Raw genomic sequence first — 27711 nt, 5'->3', positions numbered from 1 at the left:
CAGGGGGGTCTCAGGGGGGCGTTTACCGGAACCGGCTTGGGAACCAGAAAAATTGACCGAGAGTTACCAAATTTTAGTCACGAATACCTTGGTCCAGGCTCCAGACCAGAGTTAATCGTTTTTGTCGAAATTCGAATCAGGGGGGTCTCAGGGGGGCGTTTACCGGGACATGTAAAAGTAGTTGAAACTGACCGATATTTATTTATTTATTTAACATCACCAGATGCAGCTCAGAGGTCATTTTACGCTGGATATCCAACAACATTAACAATGGAAAGGATTTGGGAAGGTATCGGCCAGGGCCTGTTTAGTAGGTGCCATGCCGGCATTTGCCTGGTAGGACTGAGAGAAACCCTGGAAAACCTCAGTCAGGATGGTCGGCAGCGGGATACGAAGCCACGACCTCCAGAATACGAAGCCAACGCTCTACCACTTGAGCTATTTTGTCGAATTCATATTTACGCGGTCGCTGAAATCAATGGTGAAACTCGGATTGCATTAACTTCCAAATTCACGCTATTCGGCTCCGGGTCGGGGGGTCACCGAAGGGGGGTGAGATACCAAGACATATAAAAGTAATCCAAAATGACGGATATTAGTGTCAAATCCATAGTTTTCGCGGTCGCTGAAATCAATGGTGACACTTCCATTAGCGATGACTTGCAAATTTAGTTACAATTGTATGCGGGCCGGGAGTCAGCGGAGGTTGCATACCGAGACATATAAAAAATAGCCCAAAATGACCGATATTAGTATCAAATCCATAGTTTTCGCCGTCGCTGAAATCCATGGTGATACTCCCATAGGCGTTGACTTCCAAATACAGCCCCTGTGCGAAGCATGTGTATGTTCAACTAGTTTTACAATATATGCGTTCCTTTCTCTGTTGAATCAAATGCTAACAGAACTTTCTTTCAACATAAATTTTTGTTTTTATTATTCCGTCAACTATTGTCGGTTCCAAATGACAGGTTGAAAAAGCAATAGAAAATTGTCCTTGAAACAGCATGTTTGATACTGCAAGGATGCGATGACGAAAAACTATGATTTAAAATGTTCACGCTGTTACACAACGGCACTATGATTTCGAAAGCTTGAAATCTCCCTGACTAGTAGCGGAAATTCTGAGAATTCCATAACTTTTCTTGAAGTTTCACATTCCGCGACTCTTCCAGAATATCTCGCTTACCTCGCCATCATATTGCAAGTAATACAAAATCTCCTCATAAGAAAGAGTAAGCAAAAGCTTCCTGTAGTTTTCTTTTTAATTTTTAACGCTGATCCTTCTTTTTGTCATTTCATTTTATTTTATCCTTCCTTATTTTTTTCATTTCTGGTCTCGAAGGGGGGGTCCGGACCCCCCGGACCCCCCCCTTGGCTACGTGCCTGCTTGTTAGTATTCTTAATGAAAAGCACATGGCTATTACTGGATGGGATATTTCACTGTCTTTATACACTTCAAGTAATATTTTCAAGCTCTGCGGTAGCCATAACTTCCCATATGTATACACAAATGTAATTAAAGCTGAATCTTTTGTGTACACAAAAGTAAAGACTCTTACGCCCAAAGGCTCACTATCACATTCCCGTGCTCATTTTACTGATTTTGAAATTTATTAAGCAGTATATTCAACAATAATTACTAACAGAAGCTTAGAATACAGAGCTTTATTCACCTATTTTGAGCCAAATTTGAATGTGCAACTGCCTAGGAAAATCTGTGTTTCCATTGGGGGTTGGGTTCGATCTGAAGGCCAACTTTACTAATCATTGTCTGGCATTGGAGTTTTCATCGCAGGATACTGTGTGGCACCTGGGCCATGAGTATTACTTCTTGCTCTTGTTTATAGGCTTTCCACAGACAGGGCTGTTTCTGATAATTGAACTAGTGTTTTGGAAGAACGTTGGCCAGAAGTCATGAAATTGGAGGAGTGTAGCACATTACCACACCGGTAGGACAGGATGGAATGGTACCCCAAATGATTGGTGGGAGTCTTGGTAAGTGGAATGTCCGTGGACGTCTTACTCAATCTGGGGCGGACGTGCACCTAACTTGTCCAGCTGTTTTGTGATTTTAGTATTTGTGTTATCGGGTGTTCAAGTTTTAGAAAATATATGAAAAGTACTTTTAAAACATAAGTAAAAAATGTTAAGAGCACAAAAGATAAAAAATTGCGCGTTTTCTTATTTTTGTAGTTTTTCGACAGGTTGTATCTTTTAGTTCCAATCTTCTTTTTCCGGTGCAATGTGTTTCTATTAATGTGAATGGTTTTCTTGTAGTCCCATTGTCCTTGACTGCGTCGGATCTACGTTGATCCTATGACGAGGGCGTACTTATGGAATAAACAGGGTGAGGGAATACAAGTTCCGATCGCAAGCGGCCGATGTGAGATGTAAAATTGCAGCGTTCACACAGGTTTTCTCTTAATAATATGTATTTAATTCCAACCATTTATAGATACTAAAAATATAAACTCGTGTCCGGGATAACCCTCTTGCAAAAAGCCCAAACTAAACAAAAATTAGACATACTCTCAGTTCAGATATTGTGGAATGGATAATATCATGATACCTGTAGTTCGATATCTTGTAATCAGAAATAAAGACGCTGATAGCGCAATGCTGAAATCGTCCGTATGCTATTAAGGACTTATAATACCGGCCACTTAAAGATATTAAGAAATTACGAAATAACTCTTTTCGTGAGGTAACGGTCAATGACAAGCAAGTAGCTAAGGTATTTACATTGACTACCACTGGAGCAGTTAACGTGTTGGTAGAACTCCATCGTCTACTGAACATTTCTTGTGGTGTGATATCACGTTGGGACTTTCTAAGTGCCACCGAGGAGGAGATTAAAACGAAGTTGTTTGACCAACATGTTTTGTGGAATTAACTCACATCAAAAGTAAGAAGTTAGATAAACTTGTTGCTAGTCAGTCACCATTCAGTTTGCCTACACTTGCTGGCTACGTGAAGGCTGATTATTATCGACTTAAGGTTCGTCCCAGTCCCTAACGCTGTTTCAAATTTTAACACTTTGAGCACACCAGACAGAAATCTACACATGTTCTTACGCCACCTACAGTTTCTTAGAACTGTGACATAGTGGAAGATGAAGTAATTGACATTGAGAGGACGACGGTACTTGGCCCATGCGGAAATGTTTGCCTCAAACGTTATTGTCTTTAATTATGGCTTTTCTTCAGCGGAACCTCAATGGCATTAGTAGTCAACTCGACGAATTGACACAATTTCTCTCTGAACACTCACCAACCCTTGTCAGTTTGCAGGAAACTTTTTTCAGGTATACCAGATCTTCTCTTATTTCTTGTTGTGCTGTGTATAGATGTGATAAGCATGGTGCTCGTCGCGCTACCGGCGACGTTTACACGTGTGTCTCAGATTGTCTTCATTCTCGTCAGATTCACATATTTTCCATAACGCAACCTGTTGGTGTGCGAGTTTCTTCCCTTGCTCCACTTAACATTTGTCCCTTACACATTCCTCAATATGAAGCCTTTACTAACGCCGATCTGCTCTAGCTTTATCAGCTTGAATCGCCAGTCTTGCTTGTTGAAGATCTTAATATCTAATACCATCTCTGAGGCTCTGTCCGCACTGACGATCCTGAACGTCAAGTAAATTATCTTGTTAAGGAGAGTGAGGTGCTTGTTCTCAATATTGGCAGTCCGACTCATTTCTCCACTGGCCGTGGTACATATTACTGTATCAATCCTTCGATATACAGTGCTGGTCTATAGATCTCTGACGTGGAGAGTGTGTCCTTATCTTCGTGGCAGTGGTCAGTTTCTGTTATTCGTAGAAGATCTTCCTGTTTCTCCCCAGTTTCCTCTCATACGCTTCAATATGAATAGTGCTGGCAGGTCTAACTTTCGTTCGTTCAGTGAGTTCCATTGCCACCATGATGTTCTTATAGCTCTGTAGTAGAGGCTTTCCAGGAGACTCTTCTCAATGCTGCCTGTGGTTCCATTCTAGAATGCATCTGCAACTGTCTCCGTCGGCCAGTTCCTTCGTAAACTATGACAATTCGTTAGGATATCCTGAATCGTCGGTGGGCTCCTGTTTTTGGTAATCTTAATCTTTATCCAACTGACAAAAAATCTTTAGCAATCTCGTGTTCTGCGTGTTCGAGCTCAACGGCTTCTAAAGCTCTCGAAGTGCCAAAGCTAAAAGCATATGTTTAGCCCCTCAGTTGTCAAACGCCCATATTTATAGTGTGGCGTAGGGTTTGCTCTGATACTGGTATTAATTCTGTTGCTGTACTTTCTATATCTGTGAACCATATCTTATAAAATAATCCTTCAGAGACAACTGCCACTTTCGGCCACCACTTTGGATTTATCTCTGACTCTGGACACTACCTTCCAACGTTTGCTTGTTTTCGGTGAAGGTTAGTTGCAACGTTTTAAACTTCCGCCTCGGCTGCTGCGAGCACCGTATTAAGCTTTTCATTCTTGCTAAGTTTGATTTTATTCCCTGTGAGTCTTCCAATACTGCTTCATCACCTGATTTTATCTCGTATAAAGTGTTGCGCAACTTTTCCCCTGATACATAGCTTCCATTATTACAATTGTGCACTCGCTTTTGTTTCGAACGGTGTTGGTGTGAGGCTCTCGTTCTTCCCATCTTGAAACCAGACAAAATCGCAACAAGTTTCGTGAGCTAGAGACAAATTGCTCTTATGAGTTGCGTCTGGAACCTGTTCGAATGAAAATTAGGCGCATATATATTATTTGGAATCTGATTCGTTCTTGAACAACAATTAAAGTGGATTTTGATATATCCGAAGCACTACTGAGAGTCTCCTTCATCTCGAGAAGTAGATACATGACGCTTTTGTCAATGGAGATCATATTGTCTTTATTTTTTGACCTGGAGAAGGTATATGACAACAAGGTTCTTTATGGTATCTTGAAACAATTATATGACTGGGGTTTTCGTGAGCATATGGTTCAGTTCATTATGAATTTTCTTCGTGAGCGAAATTTTCTAGTGTGTGTAGTATCTAGCCTTTCCGAGCACTTTGTCGAAGAAAATTCGGTTCCATAAGGTTGTTTACTTAGTGTCACATGATACTTTTCGAGACAAAACAGCCTCAAATCTTATCTCGTGTATAACAAGTCTATCATCTTAGGACAAGTGTCCAAGTTTACGTTCTGAATACCTTATTGAAGGTATGGTGGCTTAATGATAAGGCATTCACGTCTGGTCGCAAGGATCATTTTGTTTGACTGTAACCAATGCTGTGTAAATTTGCAGCCGATAACATCATCTTCGAGGGTTTAATAAGAATTGTTTCCTTTCTTTTCTTATCCTTCATTTCTTGCCACAATTATCACTTAATTCACTCATCATTTGTCTCCTTTGGCCTTCACGGCATATTTATGCAATGTATAACTACATATATCATTTCATTGTACTACAATAAACCAATATGGAAATCTGTTGTATTTACAAAATACTTTTAACTGATCATCCTTTATTCGCTGATAAGAGTTAATTGAGAGCTGTACTAAGGAATTTTCATACGTGCATTCATTATATTAAGTAATAATGCATTTGTAAACTACTATCTATGAATTGTTTTGCTAATTTCACTAGAAAGGAGAATCAGTAATTGATTCTAGTTTCTATTTGAAAACGTCAAGCTTAGTACCGAATAAAATATTTTTTCAATCAACCAGTGGCTTGCTCGGAACAGTCGTCTGCCAACAAGCGATACTTGTATTGACGGAGTTAAAGCACGTGAACTGGCTTTAGTATATTTTCTTTCTCTCCTGTGACTTGTACTAATTTTTTATTCCGTCGATGTATATGGTATAGTACAATCACTCATATTCGTGATATGGCCTTGGATCTGGAACTCACAATGGAATGCCTTTTAAGTTCGAAGAGAGTACCTTCCTCAACTGCAGGTGTTTGTAATACACGGAGTCCTGGTTGATTTAGAGCCGCCAGGGTAAACGTTCCTGTTTATGGTAGCGTTGTATCACTAGTCACGCTATTTACGTGCATCTGCTACCTTACCTTCGTCCAGTACTATGTATTTTTGTTCGTTTGACAACACTGGCAGGATGTTTCTCGTAGCTGGGCAGTTTTACTTTGATCTTGTGGTCTGTACTGGTTCAGGGGTAGTAAATATAGTTTTTCTGTAACATCACTGGTTCCTCTTTCTGCCTCAGGGTGATTTAGCACTGACTCCGGGAATCCCTCCTTACGTGTCGTCGGATTCTTGTATTCGTACATTTTCGCTATTTGAAGATCTAACATGTATTTTTGTTCTTTCCCCTTTTTCTTACATTCGGTTTGTTACCCTTTCTTTCTTTGCCTGGTATATATTTCTGTTGGAATTCTCGTTCGTGGTGACGCTCCACTCCTTTCTCTGCGGCATTGTATTTACCGAATATGACTGTAGATAATCGTTTGACCAAATAACGATGTGAAATGTGTTAGTAAGAAAGTTCGACTGATTTTCTTATAATGACGATTTTTATTATTTTTACAAATAAAGATTACCCATTTCAAAATAGTCCATCCGGACAGCTACACAACTGTCAAAGGGTTGTTTCCAGCTTACCTTATAATATTAGCAGGCTTCTGCTGGAATGCTTTCTGAGCTTGTCAATTATGTTCTTCTGGATATTATTCAAAGTATAAAACTTATGACCATTCTAGTTGTTCTTGAGTAACGGAAATACAGAATTACTCACAGGAGCTAATAAGCGTCGAATAGCAGGATGACGAATTACAGACATGTTGTTTTATTCTGTCAACAACTTATTAGTAGACACTGCCATATGACATGGTTCTTTGAAACAATCTTGGCAAACACTTTTGTTATGTCCAAGTCCTGTGGTAAAATATGATGGATGCAATCACATTTAAATTCAAGGTAATTCTTATTATTCTAACAATCAATCGTCGATCTGACATCACAAAATGCTTCAATCTTTTAAAATTGGCATCCTATTTCTATAAGAAAGCCTTTTTACACGAGATTTGTCTTCAACTTGTTATCAACTTTCTAAAAGGAAGTTAACATTTAAACATTTAAACAAAATTTAATGGCAAAAGGTTCCTCAAACTTGACTAGTTGCCTATTTCCTTAAGATATCTCACAAACGCAAACACTGACAACAATCGTGTAACAACTGATGGAAATTCATACTTGTGCTAATTCAACGACATTGGTTTCCTAAACTACTGCGTGAAGATGGAAGCGTCAGCGTTGTTTGTTTCTAATTAATTTTCTAACACACCTCATATCTTGCCTTGTTCGTGAAATATTCAGCGCTATATAATAAATTATTCATAAAATTTTAAACTTGATTTGGTCAAAACGTGGAAATGAGAACTTCAGCTTTTTCGATACAATAATCAATATGATAAGTGCTATCTAGTGCTATCTGCTAGTATCATATGTGGTTCCTATGTTACATTTGAGAACGACAAATATATCAGTTGTCAAGAATAAGCAGTAAGAAATATAATGAACGATTTTGGTATTTTGAAAATTTTTGGCCGAACAGGAAAGAGTGACAAACAAACCAATAACAATAGTAGTTTATTTAATGTATTTTCCCAGCAGTACAATGCTCTTCTGAAAACGGTTCTTAACCAACGGAAGAATGACATTTATTCTTATCACAAGAAGCTGAACCGTTTCTATAGATGTACACAAAAGTAAAAACACTTTCACCCATCGTTTCACTAACATTCTCACGAAAAGAGAAGCTACGTGCTGACACCTGTCTTTCAAGTTCTTCTTTTACTTCGAAGACATATAAAATTCTATGGAACTAAGTCCGTCTTCAAACGGTTCAAAAACTAGCTTGCTTACGTTAAAAGTGAGCCAATACTATGAATAAATCATGCACACGACTTAGCTTCTAATTAGCTTTCAACATTGTTGGACCTAATTTACTTGCAATTTTCTCATTACTAAATCCTTCTGAACAATATGATGAATACGTACCAGATATCACTACTCTTTGCTCTACTTTCTTCATCTCCTGAGGATATAGCTTCGTATAAGAAACAACGTTCCTAACGTTTATTTTAGTTTTGCGTCGACTTGAACACGCCCAGATTTCGATCTATGTTTCTCCTCTCCTAAAGTCAGAAGCTCACTCCTTGATTGTCCTATGAGAAGAACTTCCTTCCTTACTCATACTATCATGTAATTAATCATACAGGGTGTCCGAGAAGTAATTCCCTGATTACAGAAATTGATAACTCAGGCTAGAAATAAGATAGAAATATGAAACAGGTGTTGAATTGTTTACAAACTATAAAAGTTTTTGTCTGTGTTAGGTTTGTTCTGTTTTACCAAGTCTCAATTGTTTCGTTTTAGGTTTGTAGTACGTAAGTAAGAAGCCCAAGAAGCCATGCCAACCAACCAGGAGAAGGCACAGTGTGTCCTGTGGTACCATGAGACACGATCACCAACCACGGTGCAGAGACAGTTCCAGACAACATTTGGGAGAACTCCACCTGATGTCAAGAGCATTAAAGCCTGGTAGGAGAAGTTCAAGAACACAGGGTCCGTTGCTGACCTTCCGAGGTCTGGTCGACCAAGAACCTCAGCAGACACGGTGGAAGCTGTGCGGCAGTCTTTTCTGAGAAGTCCTAAGAAATCGGTGCGCAGGGCCTCACGTGAATTACAGATGCCCAAAAGCTCTATCCATGACATTTTACACAAACGTTTATTGTTTCGTGCTTACAAAGTGCAACTCGTTCCGGCCTTGTTGCCCGACGACGGTACACGTCGATATGACTTTGCGGTCGAAATGCTATCACGTATTGATTATGATAATGGTTATCTCAGACGAATTGCCTTTTCCGACGAAGCGACATTCTTTGTCAGTGGAGCAGTGAATGGCCATAATGTACGCATTTGAGGTTCAGAACCCCCCAGGGAGGTCAGGGAGTTCACCAGAGGCAGTCCAAATGTGAATGTTTGGTGCGCGTTATTGCACGATCGAATTATCGGGCCATTCTTCTTCGCTGAGGATACTATCACATCTGCAGTGTACCTGGATATGTTGCAGCTGTATGCTGTTCCTCAGCTGATTCAGTATCGCCCCGATGTCGTTTTTCAGCAAGACGGTGCACCACCTCATTGAGGTTTGGACGTCCGTGCCTATCTCGATAGGACATTTCCTGGGCAATGGATTGGTCGTGATGGACCAACAGCTTGGCCTCCACGCTCTCCTGACATAACCCCATTAGACTTCTTTTTATGGGGTTATGTCAAGGATGAGGTCTACCGAACACGTGTACCAGATCTTGAAACCCTGCAGCAACGAATAACCACAGTCGTTGCATCGATCCCTCCAGTGATGTTGGCTAATGTGTGGATGGAAATTGAATATCGCCTAGATGTGCTACGTGCTACAAAGGGTGCTCATGTGGAAGTGTACTGATGTGACCAAAACTTTTATAGTTTGTAAACAATTCAACACCAGTTTCATATTTCTATCTTATTTCTAACCTGAGTTATCAATTTCTGTAATCAGGGAAGGACTTCTCGGACACCCTGTACTATCATGTTCTGTATACATATTCTTGGCTTTCATCTCTGTACAAAAAAAATAAAAAGTAAAAAAATAAAATAAAATAAACTCACTTGATGAATGACGTCTTCTCTTGCAGGAGATCTCCTGCGCAATCATCTACTCAAATTGCTATAAATGAATGAATGTTTACACCGCAGTGTTTAATTTAAAACTGTGGTACATATAAGAATAAATTTTTTTCGTACTCCACTTATGCTAATGCCTCACCACACCCTCCATGGAATTTCAACGTTCTCGTATGTTAGAAGTTTTTATCATTTGAATATGCTCCTGATCTCTTCAAATATTGACAATTTTAGATTAAAAGTTGTACTGAGAGGAAGAGTCTAGTAAAAGTTTTTCATTCCATTCGTAGATAAATAAGGGATTTTAGGAACCATTACTGTATCAAACTCTTCTCAACTTACTTCTATTTCCTTTGAAAAAAATTAATATTTCTTTTTCAGAGATGAGACGCCTTAGTCTGCGGCCGAGGCGAAGACAAAAGTGCTGCGAGTTCACACTGAAAACGTTCGTACTCATTATTGGGTTCACAATTCTGGTTGGTATTATCTTCTCTTACTGATATTGATTTAGAGTAAATATTTAAGCAAGGCGAAATGTAAACTTGAAGTTAGGTATAAGAACACATAACTTTTCTGAAATTAGTATATACTTAAAAAATCATATTGTGAAGTTATTAATAAAGAACTACTGTCTGCATCTTTGGTGCTAAAGACTCGCGTTCAATTCTCAGCGGGGCTCATGCATATAGATCTACGTATAACCAAGTTTCATGCCTTGTATAACAAGTGTTTCTTTCAGAATAAATATTCCGGGGGGCAACTGCTCATACTATTCAATTTTTTTTATATTATACACGTACTATTTTGGTCTCCTCCGGGGGCAGTGCCCCCCAAAAAACTTTGTACAACATTGCTGCTGAACGGAACACTAAACATAAAATTAACTATGAGATAACTAGGAATTTAAATTCACACTCGACAGTTGATTCCTGAATTAAATAGAAAAATCATTTCACTACTCACAATTCACTAATCACTAAGGAAAATATTGGTAAAAGGTATTTGTCCTTGAAAATATCGTATTACGTCGTAGCTTTTTAATAGAGATAATCTTAAATTTTGAAGTAATAGCAACATTTCTGACCAACAAATCTTTCATTAAGCTCTATTGGTTAAGAAAATCACGACTAAAAATATCCCAGAAGCTACGCATGTTAGCTTTTCGTCTATGAGACCTCGTAAGAATGATAAAAGGCTTTTCCGTGAGTGATAGCCAACTATTTTCACTACTTTAAGACTTTTCTCAACTAGTCAAAATGTTGTAATTAACAGAGCTAAATATTCTTTCTACCTGCGAAATATTATCCTATTCTATGCATGTTGCTGAAATGAAATAAATATCTCTAAGTAAATGAAAACAATAGTAAGTACATCTTGGTTTCACATTCGCGATACTATAGAAGGAAGAAAGGAAGGTGAACGTGAAAAAAATACAGAAATCCAATATACATAGGGTGATGTGAACACCTACTTCGTACATTTTTCTAAATAAAAGCAAGATTTTTTTTTTAGCCGTGTTAAAGAATGGGAAAGGAGGGTGGAATATTGATTTATCTATATCAAAAAACCCGATTCAAAAATATGATTCGAAAGAAAACACACACTAAAGTTAATGTAACATCTTCGCTTAATGTGTCCTTCCGAAGAGTTTTTGACACATGGTAATATGTTCACATACTAACTTTCAAATTATCTTCAAGATGTATCAGTCCATTCTTCAGATTTCACTATTTGTATTATGTGATATGCTGATTCACAGAAGTATGACATTAAAGGCGGCGACATAAATTGTATGGCACTATTTTGTATGTCGAACTGAATAGATTTTCCAAAATAATAAGATTCAAAATTTTTAACCAGAGGAAAATCAGGACAATTTAACTTTGTTTGACTAAAGACTCTTAAAACGTAAACTTTTTGCAAATTTCTTCTCTTTTGTTTGTGACAGAAACAATATTTACTACTTTTGTTACTTTCTTGCATTCAAATAGTGCATTGGAAATAAATGTGCACTTAAAAAAATCTTCATTTACTACTGTAAATGGATATAACCATCCTCTGGCTGTGACGAGTAGGCGATTAGTGGCTAAAGCGAGGGCCGCATCTTTCACAAACCTGTTTTGCTACCTACATGCAATAAGAATTTCAATCGCTTGAGTACTATCAAAATATGTACTCTCTACTTATATATGACTACCAGGCCCGTGCTGGCCCACCGGGACACCGGGACGTGTCCCGGTGCGCCCTCCGAAACATCACAGTATTAATGAAGGTACAAGTTTTTAGTAATAAATTCTTACAGTTTTATTGGTGAATAACCCGTGAAAGGTGCAGTGCGCCCTTTACATTATGCGCCCTTGCGAGTCCACATCAAAGACGAACGATTTTATTTACTCTTCCGTATATTACAGTTCTGTACAATAAATACATACAGTTACTATTGGTAAAGAACCCGTGAAAGTTACAGTGCGCCTTTTACATAAGGCGCCCTACGAAACATCACATTATAGATAAGTGGTTTTAGTTATCCTGTATACCAGCTCTATATAATAAATTCAAATAGTAATTGTTAATAAAGAAGCTGTGAAGAAAACAAGGCACCCTTTACATAAGATGCCCTGCGAAATATCATTTTTTAAAAAATTTTTTTCTTCTATATTTCAGTTTTGTATTATAAATTCACCACAGTTGCTATTGGCAGAGAACAGTAAAGAGTTCAAATATATTATAAAGTTATGTAGCTATAAAACGAAACAACGCGATACATCAAGAAGAATTCGGATAGTCAAAAGTACGATGCATTCATGAAATACTACACTGACACTAGTCTCTAATTTATGATTTATACGGCATCGAAGGTTTCACTGTCTTAATATACATCCATATATATGAGCATATTGATTGTTCCTGTGTGTTTTAAATCAGTGTTCGGATAATCAGTACCTATTGTAATTCTGAAATATAGCTACTTATATATTAATTTCCGTAAAATGTGGTCTTCCTGTCACCACGGCACGGCGCGTCCTCAGATTGTGGATCGAGGAGAAGGCCTCTGGGATATAGAGGTTAGCAGAGAATATAGTGAATAAGTAGTCGCGGACAGACAAGGGGTGATCCTCCAGCTTGGAGATTTGGTGTGGGGCTAACAACTCATCCTGTTAAAAAGAAAGGGTTGTTCAGATATATTTGCAGAATCCTCGAATCAGAACTGATAACTTCGCACGAACTCAGCGTAGTAAAATGGACATGAGAATTGGAACATGGAAGATAAGAAGTCTCTATAGGGCAAGCGCGTTAAAATGTGTAACGGATGAGTTTAGAAATAGTAGATGGACCTAGTGGAGTATCAGGAAGATAGATGAGAAACAAATTGAGGAGTATAGTCTTGAAATTTTACGTTCTTTTACGTGGAACGAATTAAAAATTACCAACTAGGATCAGGGCTTTTCGTTCACAAACGAATACGTAATATCAGCAATTACATGGGTTGAATTTGTTAATGATAGATTTTCTTTTACTTCTCTTAAGGGTTGGTGGTGTAATATTATTGTTTTAAATGTACCCTACATGCCCAACAGAAAATAAGGATGACGATTAAAAAAAGTTTTTACGAAAGAATAGAACGGGTATTTAATCATCTCCTGCAATACCATATGAAAACTCTGTTGGCTGTTTCAACGCGAAGTAGGACGTGAGGGTATTTTCAAACCGATTATAGGGAATAAATGTCTGCATAAGGAAGGTCGTGACAACGGCGTTAGACTCTTGAACTTTGCAACATCCAGAAACCTTATCGTGATGATTACAAAATTCCCACATCGCGACGTTCATAAATATACTTGGACATCACCAGACAGAAAAACACATAATCAAATCGATCACGTTTTAGTAGATAGAAGAAAACAGTCTAGCATAACTGATGTTCGGTCGTTCAGAAGGGTTGATTATGATAATAAGAGAGACACTACTTGAATAAAGGAAATATTCAATATCTGAAAACGGAGCGGTTTAATTTAAAGAAATTAGAGGAGAGTCAGGTGAGAGGGTAGCCAGATTGAAGTGTCGAATATATTCAAAGTTTTAGAAGGTTCGGAGTGCACTGCTGTTCAGGATGCTTGGTTGTAATTAGAGAAAACATTAAGATTTCAGCAAAAGAAATATTGGGACACGCAGAAATACGCAGGAACAAAGCATGGTTTAACCAGAAATGCAGTAAAGTAGTAGAGCAAAGAAAACAGAAAAAACAGCGTTGGCTACAAAATCCGAACGAAATAACAACATAAAATTTCAGTCATCTGGCGGAAAACTTCCAAAACTTTTAGAACATAGAAACGCGATTTTTGAAAGCTAAAATTAATTAACTTGAAGATAATAGTAAAAATTAAAAACATTTCGGACATGTATAAATGCATCGACGGACTTAAGAAAGGCTATCAATTTCGTGCTTAGCTATTAAAGAAAGCTAAAGGAACAGTTCTCACTCATCAGAATAGCATCTTAAATAGATGGAAGGATTTGTTTGACGATTTGCTTAGCACATAGCCAAAAATTAATGTGCGCAGAGAAAGTGAAATCCATGCAGCATAACCGTATATTCCAGAACCTAACCAGATATAAATAGAAATCGCTATTAAAAAATTAAACAAACACACATCTCCGGGTGTAGACGAAATTCTGGTTGACTTAATTTTAGCTGGGGGAGGGGGAATTGTAGAGCAAGATACAAAAACTCATTCTACTTATCTGGAACAAGGCGGAATTACCACAAGAGTGAAAAAAAAAACAATCATTGTTCCAGTTCAGAAGAAAAGCAACACAACTGATTTAATAATTATTGAGGCATTTCTCTTCTGTCAACATCCAATAGATTTTCTTACACATTCTATTAGCAAGATTGACTCCATGCACAGATAAAATTATTGGAGATTATCAGAGCGGATGTAGGTAAAATCGATCAACTATCGACCAGATATTTACTATTCAACTAATACTTGAAAAGAAATGGGAATATAATATTCTGGCACATCAATTATTGACTTTAGACTAGGGTAGGAAGGAAACATTGTACAACATGCTTACAGAATTTGCAATACCAAAGTAGGTAGATTAATTAAGATATGTTTAAATGAATCCCAAAGTAAGGTTCGAGTAGAGAAATTCTTGTTCACGAGCTTTCACGTTCAGAATGGCGTGAAAGAAGGAGATGCGTTGTCGCCATTATTATTTAACTTTGTTCTGGAGAACAGTATAAGAAAAATCAAAGACAGGAATCAGGTCCTAGAGCTTAATTGTATTTACCAGGTTATGGCGTATGCTTATGATGTAAATTTAATAGAGTATGATAGAACAATATAAAGGAATGCAGAAATCTTACTTAACGCTTGCAGAGATATGGGCTTAAAAGTAAATGCAGAGAAAACTAAATAATTGGAAGTTTGTCGGGATCGTAATACTGTATTTTATGGAAGTGTGTGGGGTTGTAATACTGTTTTTTATGGATGCGTTAAAATACCAAATAATATTTTCTTTCGACAAAGTGGATACTTTCAAATATCTAGAATCATTATTAACAGACTAAAACCATAATCACAAAAAAATTATGGCAACTGAAAGCAGGGATTTCGTGTTATTATTCAGTTAAAAATCTTTTGTTTTCGCGACTTCTGTTGAGGAATTTGTAGTTTAAAATATAAAACGATAATCAAGCCTGTTGTGCTGTATGGTTGCGAAACATTGTCACTGACTCTGACAGAAAATCGCAGACTGAAAGTATTTCAAAAAAGCTTCTTAGACCAATATTCGAACTCCAAGAGGAACGGGAATGGAGAATGGCGTAAACTCCATAACGATGAACTGCATAATTTTATACCGATTACAAAAACATTGTTAGGTCTTCAAGTCTAGGAGGAACAAATTAGGTATTCACGTTAATACTAAAACAAATTTGGTGGTGATTTTTATATAGAAAGGCATCCATACTTTACTTCAAAGTGTATGACTGTATCAACTTTGGTCAATATTGGACCAGTTTAATATAACGGGTTTTAAATACATTTCTTGATGTTACTAAGTTTAAACCCATATTTTTGAACACTAATTTTACTTCCAAAAGTTCACACTTCATAATATTAAAATGATGGATACTAAATACGTTAAAGTCTATAACTTCAGTAATTTTCAATATGATCAGATTATTTTCATCGATATTGTGCGTTATAAAGTATCCTTTCGTTAACTCCAAACCTAACTTTGATGGCTAATAGCCCATGAATCAAAGGTGCGCTCATTATAATATTACATATTTTTAGAATACTCGTAGAGATCTACCAAGTTTGGAAAAAACTTCCTGCCTTCTACCTTTAACGATTTAATGAAATTTGTTGGTTTCACTAGAACTTCTTCGTGCATAAGCGGTTAGCGTACGCGCCTTTCGCGTGAGAAACCCGGGTTCCGTTCCCGGCAGGAACCTATGTGGTTCGGCTCTATATTAATCAGTAGGTTCACGTCTTATATAGCCTTGTTGCTCAAAGGGACGTTAAAACTCAAAATGAACTCAACTCATAATCGATTTCACTGAGTTCAAACCTAACTCTGATGGCTAATAACTCGGGAACCAAAATCTCTGTTCATAATAATATTTTCTACTAAGCTTCCATAATACCAAGCTCTTCAATATTTACAATAATACCAAGTTTGGTCAAGATCGTTTGAGTTTAATTAAATACATCGTAGTGAAATTTCATGATGGCCCTAAGTTAAAAGCAAAATTTGGTTTACAATAACTTTGGAATCAAAATTCCACACACCATAATATATAACGTACCTGTTAAACACATCACTATCCACAAACACACAAATTGTGGTTGTGATTGGACCAGTTTCGTTTATAGTAAGCATTAAAACTTCTTTTTTCAAAGAATCCAAACCCAACGCTGCACGATGGCTCAGTGGTAGAACGATACCCTCTTGTGCTTGGAATCTATGGCCAAGTAAGTTTATGGAGAACAACATCGTGTCTATGGTTTTCTCGACGTATTAATCTTTCCTCCCACATTACAATCCCACTGATTCCGAAAATTTAAAGAAAAACCAAAATTCTAGAAATGGGAAATTATCACAGAAAGAAAACGAAAGACAATCGGAAAATGAAAACGAAGATTGTTTTGGAAAACAAAAAGCGAAATCACTTACTAAAAAATCTTTTTGACAAACGAATGCTTTCTCGAAAAGCTGTAAACGAAAAAAAAATTCGGAAAATGAAAAAAAAAACGAAAAACGAAAAGTGTAAAATGAAATTTCCGAAAATCGAGAAATTGATTTTTCAGTAAAGGCCTTCGCTAAATGTGGATATAATGATTTCCATAAAATGTTTTATGTGCATTTGTATATAAAACTTAAAAAGTGAAAGTACGCTATAACTGCGGTGAAACGGGTTTTATTTACCTGTCCAAGTGAGAATATTTTCTGTAGATGCGAATGAAAACTGAATCTATTGTCAACGATAATTTTGTCATTATAATTTAAACGAATGAACTATAAATACATTTCCTGTGTGTAGGTCGAAATTTGAAATATCAAGAGCTAAGTTTGGTGTACGTAAGAAGAACGCTGTTCATGTGAGATTAATATATGAGAAATTGTAATGAATACAATGTTTGTACAACACTCAAACGACTTTCCGTTAGAATGTTACTAGAACTGGAACGAAAAGATGTTATTGTTTATTTGGTGCAAGCGAAATTCGAGTAATTCCTTATGTACAACTCCATCCGTTGCTGACTGTTTATATAATTGAAAACTAATAAGTGAAAAAGGGAGCAATTGTTTGGGTTTAGGGCGCAAAATACCTAAATACGGTTTGAATACTTATTTTGCATTTGAAACTGTAAGCAATTTCATTTTAAACGACTATCTCTTCTCCTTCTTGGGGTTGCATTTTATTGAAGATCAATGTGTTGAAAATTTGTACACAAAAATCATCTAATAGATTCCCATACCTGATGATTTAGGAAAATCTACATATTTGTTACCTTTCCAGTGCGCATTTTACATTACATAACAAATTGATATATTTTAATTACTTTGCAGATTATTGGGTCAACTGTGATAGGAGTACTGTATTTGGCGCTTAAAGCAGTAGATTCCTGGCCTGATGAAGCTGAATTTAAAACAAGTAAGTACTATCTAATGTACAATTTGAGACTGCGAGACTTTCGACATAAAGTTTGCAATACAATCGATTCTGGTCATGAAATTATCATTGATATTCTCAGAAAACCATTTTTTTGAGATCACACGAATACCACTAACGTTTGGTACAATCTTAAAATAAATTTGCACATTACTAAGCCTTAGTCTCTGTACATTTAGTATGACTATAGGTAAACTCAACAGAAGAACTACAATTTAGAGGTTGAATGTAATTGTAATGCAACCGAGGCAGTAAACTACACTGGTCAGACAGATTTTGACCCACCTGAAATTAGACACTATACGTTAAGATGACGTAAGATATGAAATGAGAAAATGTGTATCAAGTAAGGACTAAAAGTTACAGTTACAAATTCTAAAATAGTGTAGCGATTTGCTGTAAGTTTAAATGCAAACTATGTTCTTGTTTAGAATTTAAATAATGTTACGTGAGCTCCGAAACCTCAAGGAGTGTTCCTATATTTTGCTGAGGGATGTTACCGGTTTTGAACAAGTATATGAAAAATATTGAGAACTAAATAGTATAGGCAAATTAGAATTGGAAACGGAAAAAATATTATAAATAAATTTTCATTTTAACACATTCTATGGACACCCCTGATACTCCATAGAAAAATCCCAAGAATTCCGCGTGGGCAACCGCCTGAAATGACGTCATAAATATGGCGGCCAAGCAACTCGACTACTTATGCTTATGCGGTAATATCTTATCAAAGAACTGAGATACAACCTTCGTTCTGGGGCCCGCGGCCGTTGTGCCTATTTGATGGCCGTTCCGCCAATCTCCACCAAACAAGGTATCCTGCCCGAAATTCCTATTTCTGACTGTTAGTTCTCGTGCACTTGATACACTGTGGACATGTGTCCCCCGATCTTGAAACCTTGATGTGTAACCATTATTCTCGAAGGGAGTGAGATTGCTCACTGTGCGACAGAAGTGCTGCCTCCAGTTATCTACTTGTAAAAGAGAAATGCTAGCGAGCCAGTCCTTCATTGCGCTGCAGGCATGATACCCATGCTTTTCAGAGCAATCTCATCTCCGGTAAATGCTAACCGTTAGCCAGATTCCTAGGATTGGCTCCAATGAGCTACCGAATGTCATGGTATGTCCACAGCCTGGCAGAGTCCAACCCTATTCGGGAACCGATGGCAATGCTCGAAGGGGCTTGTTCATTCCCGGCCCTGCCTACCTGTAACGCAACTGACAACTTTCTTTGCTTGTAGAGGTAGAACGCACGTCGAGATACTTCCATATCTCATCCCGAATGGCAAGTGTTAAGTCACCATTTGAGTTTGATGCCAGCCCATATCCTACAAAGTTCTTTCCTTTCTCTGGGACCAGAAACCGTTACCCAGATAGGCACTTTTCCCCAGTCGCCGTTCAATCTACCTACAGGCAGGAATCTCACACTCTCCTGCCAGTAGGATCGTCCAAGCAATACGAGGCTTCCTTTAATGACGAAAGAGGTACACTTCACATTACCAGAGCTAGTGACTGACGTAGACCGTCTGTTCAACACACACATTGTCATTTAGAAGCAGTGTCTCCCCTAGTAGGCTCGCCAAGCAATACGAGACTACCTATCTTTTACGTGTCTAGGTACCACGTACACGTCGTAGAAAAAATATACTGAACCCAATTGTACGCGTTGGTCACCATTGGGAGGGACCACCACACCCTCCGTCGGCAGGGTCGTTCAAGCAATACGGAACTTCATCTAATGACATTAGAGCTACAGGGTACATTACCAGACCCAATGGCTGAAGTAAACTTTCTACCTTTAAAGACAATGGCCATTTGGGAGCGACGGCTCGTCAGGTATGGTCGTAGACCCTGCAGCCAGTAAGTTCAGCAAAACCTGGGACGAAAGGTCTCACTTCCTCAGCACCCGTAAAGTACGAGTGTGTTTTAGGATACTAGGTATCCCATCCCGAACCCCAGAGCATGTACGAAACGCTCTTTGAGGGCAGTACCTATATCATTCTCCCGGTAGGGCATTGGGTCCGTTCCCCTGGGCATAAAAATACCCACTCTTTAATACGTGCTGCAATACCACGTAGCCTTATCTCCCAGATCCAAGGGCACGGCTTAGTTGTCTACTTCGCAGGACAGCCGCCGTTAGAAGTCACCTCCGCCGTTAGAGGTGGCAGCAAAAGCTACCTACCTCACTGAGAACTTTAGGAGGTTACATCCCGGATCCCGGAGTGCCTATCCCGGATTCAATGGCACTTGTTAGTTGGCCATTTCGGAGGACAGACTAACCCTCACCTCCGCCGGTGAATTATTGTCCAGCTTGTTGGAACAGTCTATGAGGAAGCGCTACTTGTGATGCTGAACATTTGAGATAAGTACTTGATTCCAAGCACCACTGAAACCTATCTCCCCCCTCAAAGCATCTAGCCCGCCACAAGGCATGTAGTAACAGGTGTGTAATGAGGCCCCCCTTTTCAGCATTGATTGGGACCGGCAAGGTTGAGTTCAGATGGCACGTGTACAAACTGAACCGACCACAATGGATTGCATATTATCTTTAAACATTTGTGAATTTACAGTCATATTTATTTTCTCATCCACAGAAATATCTATAGAGCACACTGAAGCCTATTATATTATAAAAATGCCTGTTAAATTTACGTAGAAAGATTTGTATCGCCATCGCTTGGCAGCCGTATTGGTGATGTCGTATTATGTCACTACCAATTTCTGTTTTTGGTAAGTTTTATGAAGTTTCAGACGCAAAAAAGAGATATAAAAAGAAAATTAGCTTTTCGAAAGATTTTCGTATACAAAAGTATTTGCATATGTTTAGCGTAACCTAAGTGCTGAAGATACTACCCGGCACATTTTAAAATGGCAGTAACACAAAAACGATATTAACTGAAATCATTTGAATCATTTACCTTTAACTTGGCACCAGAACGAATTTCATATCTCAGTTCTCTGATGAGATATTTCGTATAAGCATAAATGAATGTATTCGCATGGCTGCCATATTGATGACGTTATTTCCGGTGATTCCTCATGTGCAATTTTTGACGATTTTCTCAGGAGTCTCTGTGGTTTAAAAAGTGTTTGTTTTCCAAATGTTTTTCTACCTTCAGTTATAAAAGTGTTCTGACATGTTTAGTGTAATCTAAGTGCTGAAAAATCAACACCTTGCGCTATAGAAAATGGAGCAGCTCGCTTAATTTTTAAGATACAGAAATAATATTTGTATACAGTGTGTTTGAGAAAGAACTGCCTAGTTTTAATGAGTCCTAAAATCCGTACAAAGTGACATACACTATTCAAGATTGTGGTGTTTGATTCATCAACTCTCCAGGTTTGACTCCCCTGCAGCTGACAGGTCTGCTTGAAATTGAGACGGCACCAGTTATATTTTTTCCTCTGTTTTCTCAGTTCAGTCCAGGCAGGCGTTCAGTGGGGAGCAACTCAGCAACAATGTGTACTGAGCGCAGTGTGTTATTTTGCTTGTGAAGACTGAGTCAGTTATAACAGTGCAACGTAACTTTAGACGTCAGTATGGTGGTGAATCATCTACAGGAAAACTCTATCCCTCATTGGCTAAAGTCTTTCAAGGAAACCGGTACTATTTGAAAGCAAAATCACCAGGCAGACCGAGAACTTTTGAAGATTTTGAACAGATCCGTGTTTCTTGTGTTCGAAGCACATTCTCTGGCCCGAAAGAATTCATTGACCAGACATAGTCTACAATTAGGAGTGCCTAAAGATACTGTGTATGATGTGCATAAAAGACTTATATTGCGCGACTGCAAATTACAACTGTTACATAAAATTAAACAACCTAATAAAATCGAAAGGTATGAGTTTGCTGTTGACTTTCTACACATAATTGATGATGATGTCAATTTTTTTAAAAAAGAGATTCTCTTTCCTGATGAGGCTAAATTTTATGTCAGTGGAACAGTTAATCGTCATAACTGCAGAATTTGGGGGGCAGAGCATTCCACATGAAGTTATTCAACATCAACGTGACTGCCAAACTTAATGTCTGTTGCGGTTTGATGGATGATCGTGTGATTGGTCGTTTCATTTTTGTAGAAGAAACAATCAACGGGAAAGTTTACTTTGACATGCTACCAGAGTACGTCTTCCCCCAAATGGGCGATAATGGGGCGGAAAAGTGGCTTGTGTTTTTCCAACATGTTGGCGTCCCACCTTGTTACAGTAACCATGTGCGTGCGGCTCTTGACACTCGCTTTCCAGCAAGGTGGATAGGCAGGGCTGCCCCAATATCTTGTCCACCACAAAGCCCAGACTCAATCCCACTGACTTTTTGTTAACTGACTGAAAAATGTTGTGTACAGTGAAAAGATGAAAAACACCATTTACGGGAAGAATCGTTGCGGCGGTTGTGACGGTTACATCTGAAATGTTGGTGAATACCTGGCGAGAAGTTGAATATCGTCTTAACGTGTGCAGGGCCACAAATGGATCCCACGTAGAAGTCTACCAATATTAAACTAAAATTGAAGAAATTCTCTTTCATGATAGGGAGTCCATAATGTCCTGCAGGAAATTAAAAACTCCAAAACTTCGAAGCCGGTACGTTTAAGTGTATAAATGTTTGGGGTTAGAAGGAGGGATGTTTAAAGTTTTGCTCTGGCCACAATAGTTGATAACGTTTACGCTGGTAATCACGTGATTTAAGATTCCATTGAAGAAAGAGGAGAATGTGGTTTGCGGTTTGCGGAATTAAAATCTTGCCTTTTAGTGCGGAGAAAGTTCAAAACAACGTATGGGGAAACATCCCCAGCAGAAACAATTATCAAGAGGTGGTACGAGAAGATCAAACAAACGGGAAGTGCATCAGGTTTTCAACGCAGTGGATGGCCAGGAACGAGTGATGATGCGATTTACACGTAGCAGGACAGCGTAGCCAGGAGTTCAATGAAGTCGCTTAAACATAAGTCATTGGAACTGATTATACCGAAGTCAACGTTACACAAGATCGTACGCAAGAATTTGAAGGTTCGGCACTACAAGTTAAAATTTGTGCACGAGCTGATAGAGGAAGACAGTGATATGAGAATGGAATTCTGTGATTCAATGCTTACCCGCTTACAAGAATATGGTGGCCTTCTGTCTCCATTTCTGTTTTCATATGAAGCCACATTTCATGTGTCGAGAAAAGTGAACAGGCACAACTGCCGAAATTGGGAGTTGGAAAATCCACGTGAATTCGAGAAGCACAAGCGCGGCAGTCCCAAAATCAATGTGTGGTGTGCTGTTTCAATGGGCCACATTATCGTCCCTTTTTTCTTCGATGAAGAGACGGTAAATAGTAACAATTATCTGAGCATGTTGCAGCCATTACTTTTGCCATAACTTACTAGGTTAGGCGTCCTTAATGAGATACACATTCAACAGGATATGAAACCGCCGCACTATGCCCTTCAAGTTCGACAGTTTCTTAACGAAGAATTTAAGAAGAGACGGATTGGCCGAAGAGGACCCACATCTTGGCCTGCAAGATCACCAGATTTGTCGCCTTGTGATTACTGGCTGTGGACACACGTGAAGACCAAGGTGTATTCGCAGAAGCCAGCTTATCTGAACGATCTCAAGAACAAAATAACTGATGTGCTTTTGAACATTCCAGACGAGCGCCGCCAACACGCAATTCTTGGTTTCCCAAAAAGACTGCAAGAGTGTTTGGACGTGAATGGTGCACAATTGGAGGTTGGCGATGAACCTTAACTAACTGAAACAAAACTTTGAACCTTTCTGCAAATACACGAAAAAGTATTTGTTAATACATCACGTAGTTTCTAAGTTACAGAGTTTTACTTTCTTGAAGGATTTTATGCACACGCTGTATGAACTCATTGATGTAAGTTTTCATCCATTTCCCAATTAAATTTATACTTAAAACTATATACTAGTTCTTTTTCAAACACTCTGTATTTAGAAAGGTGAGACTCCACTATATAACGTTTACTTCGAAGTGTTTTTCCGTATTTCTGATAGTTTCGTAGTAATCTACTTTAAAACCAATAAAATGAAAGGGAGAAAATTAATTTTTAAAATAATAACCGCGATACTTAAAACTTAAGAAAGATAGTAGGGTATCAATGTATGTTTTAGGACACTTTTCCCATTCCACCCCCTAACTGTCAAAAAATTATGAAGCCACCACTGACTATTGTATTTTAACACAGAAGGATAACCCAAAGTGAGATCGCATAGGCTTTTATGACATTTAAAATCATAAAAACTTACATCTAAAATTACACTACACTACACTATATATAATTACACTTTTTACTCTATCCCATAATGACCCCAAGCTAATGTATTTATACCATCTTTTAATATATATCTTTATCGTCTGAGGAATCTAGTGCCAGCTTATGAACGGTTATGCTATATATATCGTGCTTATAACTCCTAATAAGGTTTATGTCTTTATATGTTTTTACATTTTTAAAAAAACTTTCTTTATAATCATTAAACTGCAACTCTTTTGATATTACAGCTTCAGTTACTCCTTTAGCTTTTTTCTCTTCTTTATTTTCTACTCTATAAGCATACATCTTTTATATCAATTCAATAAACTCCGTCATTATCTTACCTTTATTCTCATCTTTCATCTTACCTATTACATTTTTTTATTAGTGGTAGTCCATATACATTATTTTCCTTGTATTCACTCGTGTCAAACTGGTCAACTATTTCTGCTATATCTTTATAAAATTCTTCACTCTCAATCTCACGTATAAAGCTATCGGTATCCATATAACATAAATCTATATTGTTTCCATATTTTGGCTTCATAGTGTTTTATTGAAAATCATACATTAATAGTTTTTATAGTTCTAATACACTCATACCAACATATATTGGCTTTTTAAATGTTAGTCGCTCTTTTTTCATATGTATAGCACATAAATTCTCTGTAAATATTGTTCTGTAATCAAAATTAGGTTTTGCAATTAATTTTTCTACTCTTTCAGGATCACATTCTAATTGTATGGGCTGCCTATTTCTAATATTTTCCATAGTCTTTCCAAATACTGAGTTATTCATGAGCTTATAAAAATCTTCTTCAAACTTTTTTTAGCTTGCGTTCTTATATTTGTATTTAAATCAATGTATTTCTTTAACCAGTCTGATTGTTTGAATTCTAATACTCTATGCACTTTCTTTAATTTCATTCCAAGCGACATATATAGTTTTAAGTTCCTATAGTGAATTACATATCTCTCCTTAGTATAAAGTGTTGTTAGTAGTTTTGATTGTTTAGATTCTGGTGGGCACATGTTTTCTGCAGCTAATGGTAAATCAGAATGTTTGTTGTGTAAATACTTTGAATATTCTAAATCTACTTCTAATATGTAACCAGTTTCTGAGTCAATTGGGATGTTCGTTATATCTATGCAAGGTTTAATCCATTTAAAATCTTTATAAGGCATATATTGACTCATCGCCCACCCATATAAGTTGTTTGCGTCTAGATATGCTAGGTATGTTGAACTCTCATCTTTATTATAATCTTGCATATATTTGTTGTTAGCTTTTACATTCTTTTACTACATTGTGAGATTCCTCCTCGTATACCCTTTTCTAGCATTAGTATTTTATCATAATCAGTCAACATTTCTAAGTTAATTTTAGTCATCTTTAACATTGCATCCCACGATAGGCCCGGTGCTATATAATACCAACCAGGATCTAATCCATATGCCTTTAAACACACATCTTTAAAGTTTTCAAGTATATCTGTTAATTGAAGGACATCTGTTTTGTTATAATGTTCAGTTAAGTCCCTCACTAACTTCAGATCGAATTCTTTACAAACTCGTACATGAAGCTTATGACGTTGAGGACTCATTTTTTCTCCTGTTAATCGGTTCGTAAATTTGTCTATAGATGATGGAACAGGTTCTTCTAATTTTTCAAACGAATCAACATAATCAAATGGATAATCGCCTTTAGTATTAACTAGATCAAGCTTATCAATCGGGAAAAACTTTAATGTTTCTCGAAATTGTTCTGGTTTTAAATTACTAGTTAACTCTGCTAAACTCTTTGGCATAAATCTAAATGAATCAACAAATCTTAAATGTATTCCATCTTTTTTGGTCCTGCTTTTATATATTTTTCATATGTTATGTACCTTTCTTCATTATTTGCGATCAGTTTAATTTTCTGTGTATCATAAGCTAACTCCTTAATAAACAAATGCGTATCATAACCAGTTAAATTGTGAAGAAATACTTGAACAAAGTTAGGAGTTTTATAGTTTAAATTGCAATAACTGTGAGCTGCACCTCTAAACTTTCCAGTTAAATGATCGTGATCTCTTACTTTTGCTTTATTTTTATTTATCTTATACAAACATTTTCTTAATTCGTATTTCCATTCTTTTATTTTTTCACTCATATCATCTCTATCCTTGTAGAACTCTATTTTCTTCTTTAATATATTTATTTTTTTCTCAACAGCTGGTGGTCATTCAAGTTTTTCTCGCATATATGACAAGTATTCGAACTGTTATATGCTTCTATTTCCTCCTCACTAAGCGGGGTCATATCAACTACCCTGTTATATATTTCCATAATTTCTATTGCTTCTTTTTGTAACATTTCAATAAATACTTTCGCAGCATCTGGACCTATATAACTAACAGGACTTTTATAATCTCCATTTGAATATTTAACATAGTAACAAAAACTCATTGGCTCATGCTTTTGATATTAATTACTGTTTTACTACAATTATGTTCTATTTTTAACTTACATAAGATACATTTAAAGTCAGCAAATATGACAAATGGAACTCTTAATGATCGATTATAGTTTTGAAACTCTATTTGATTGTCGTATGGTTTTGGAAGTGCTATTCTAACAGCATCATTCTCTTTACAATATAGCTCCTGGTTCTGTAATTGCTTCTCATTTCGAAAGTGTCTTGTTAAACATCTATCACAAAAGTATAACTTCTCGGTATGTTTTGTCACTTGACTTCTTATTAATCGTGATAGGCCTTTTATCTAACAAAAATGACTATTATTTTGATCATCTTTTATATATAATAAATTAGCATGTTTTTGTTGCTTTGTTTTTGTGATTTGGAGTGGATATACATTATAGTTCTTGTCATAGCTGCAAACAATGATAGAAATATTACTTCTTCTTTCAAATTTCGGAATATCTTTTAATTGTACAGGAAATTCATTGTTATTACAATATTTCTTTTCTAATTACTCAACAAGACGTTTATAGTGTGAAGGTCTTTCAGGATGTATTTCAACAGGTTTTAAGTAACTTGCAATAGAATACAAGAAACATTTATTGTCTTTATTTTTAACATTAATCACTGCTTTCTTAAGTTTAATTGGTTTATGAAGTTCAATATAGGTAGAAGCTCTTAATGGTACATACTTGTTTATTCTGATTTGTAAATATTTAATTTGATATGATGTCCATCCTGATCCTCTACCTTCAAATTCTTCCATTTCTCTACGAAGGTTTTGTTTGGCATAAGATATATATTCATTTAAGTCAGTTGATTCTAATATTCTCTCGTTTGATGTTTTGAAATTGCGCTCCTGTATTTCTTTATCTTTAATATAGTCACAAATGAAAACGAGATTTACTTTAACAGGGTGGAATTTTAATTCTTCTTTGATTTTGTTAATAGCAACTCTTCCACTTGTATCTAAAAATTTTATTGGGTCTTTATATCCACCTACGTTTTCAACTTTAATAGTTTGTAAACGCTTCTTGAGTGCTGTTTCTTCTAATTCTATCTTAATTGGTATACGTGTTGGTTTCGGTCCTTCAATTACTTCTTGTTTAAATGGGAA

At 37.0% G+C, this 27711-nt stretch overlaps 1 protein-coding gene across 1 annotated transcript in view; it reads left to right on the top strand.

The window, feature by feature from the left end:
• Positions 1-27711, top strand: part of LOC145681654 (uncharacterized) — a 175024-nt gene that overhangs the window by 25168 nt on the left and 122145 nt on the right. The window contains exons 2-3 of the mRNA XM_081753278.1: positions 10049-10143; positions 17756-17840. Coding sequence (XP_081609404.1) covers positions 10051-10143; positions 17756-17840 — 178 coding nt within the window. The 5' untranslated portion in view covers positions 10049-10050. The remainder of the gene's footprint in view (positions 1-10048; positions 10144-17755; positions 17841-27711) is intronic.

This window comes from Thermobia domestica, chromosome 3, assembly GCF_964235325.1.
Source record: "Thermobia domestica chromosome 3, izTheDome1.hap1.1, whole genome shotgun sequence".
Taxonomy (NCBI): Eukaryota; Metazoa; Arthropoda; class Insecta; order Zygentoma; family Lepismatidae; genus Thermobia; species Thermobia domestica.
The sequence above is the reverse complement of the archived record's forward strand: the minus strand, read 5'-3'. Positions and strand labels throughout refer to the sequence as shown.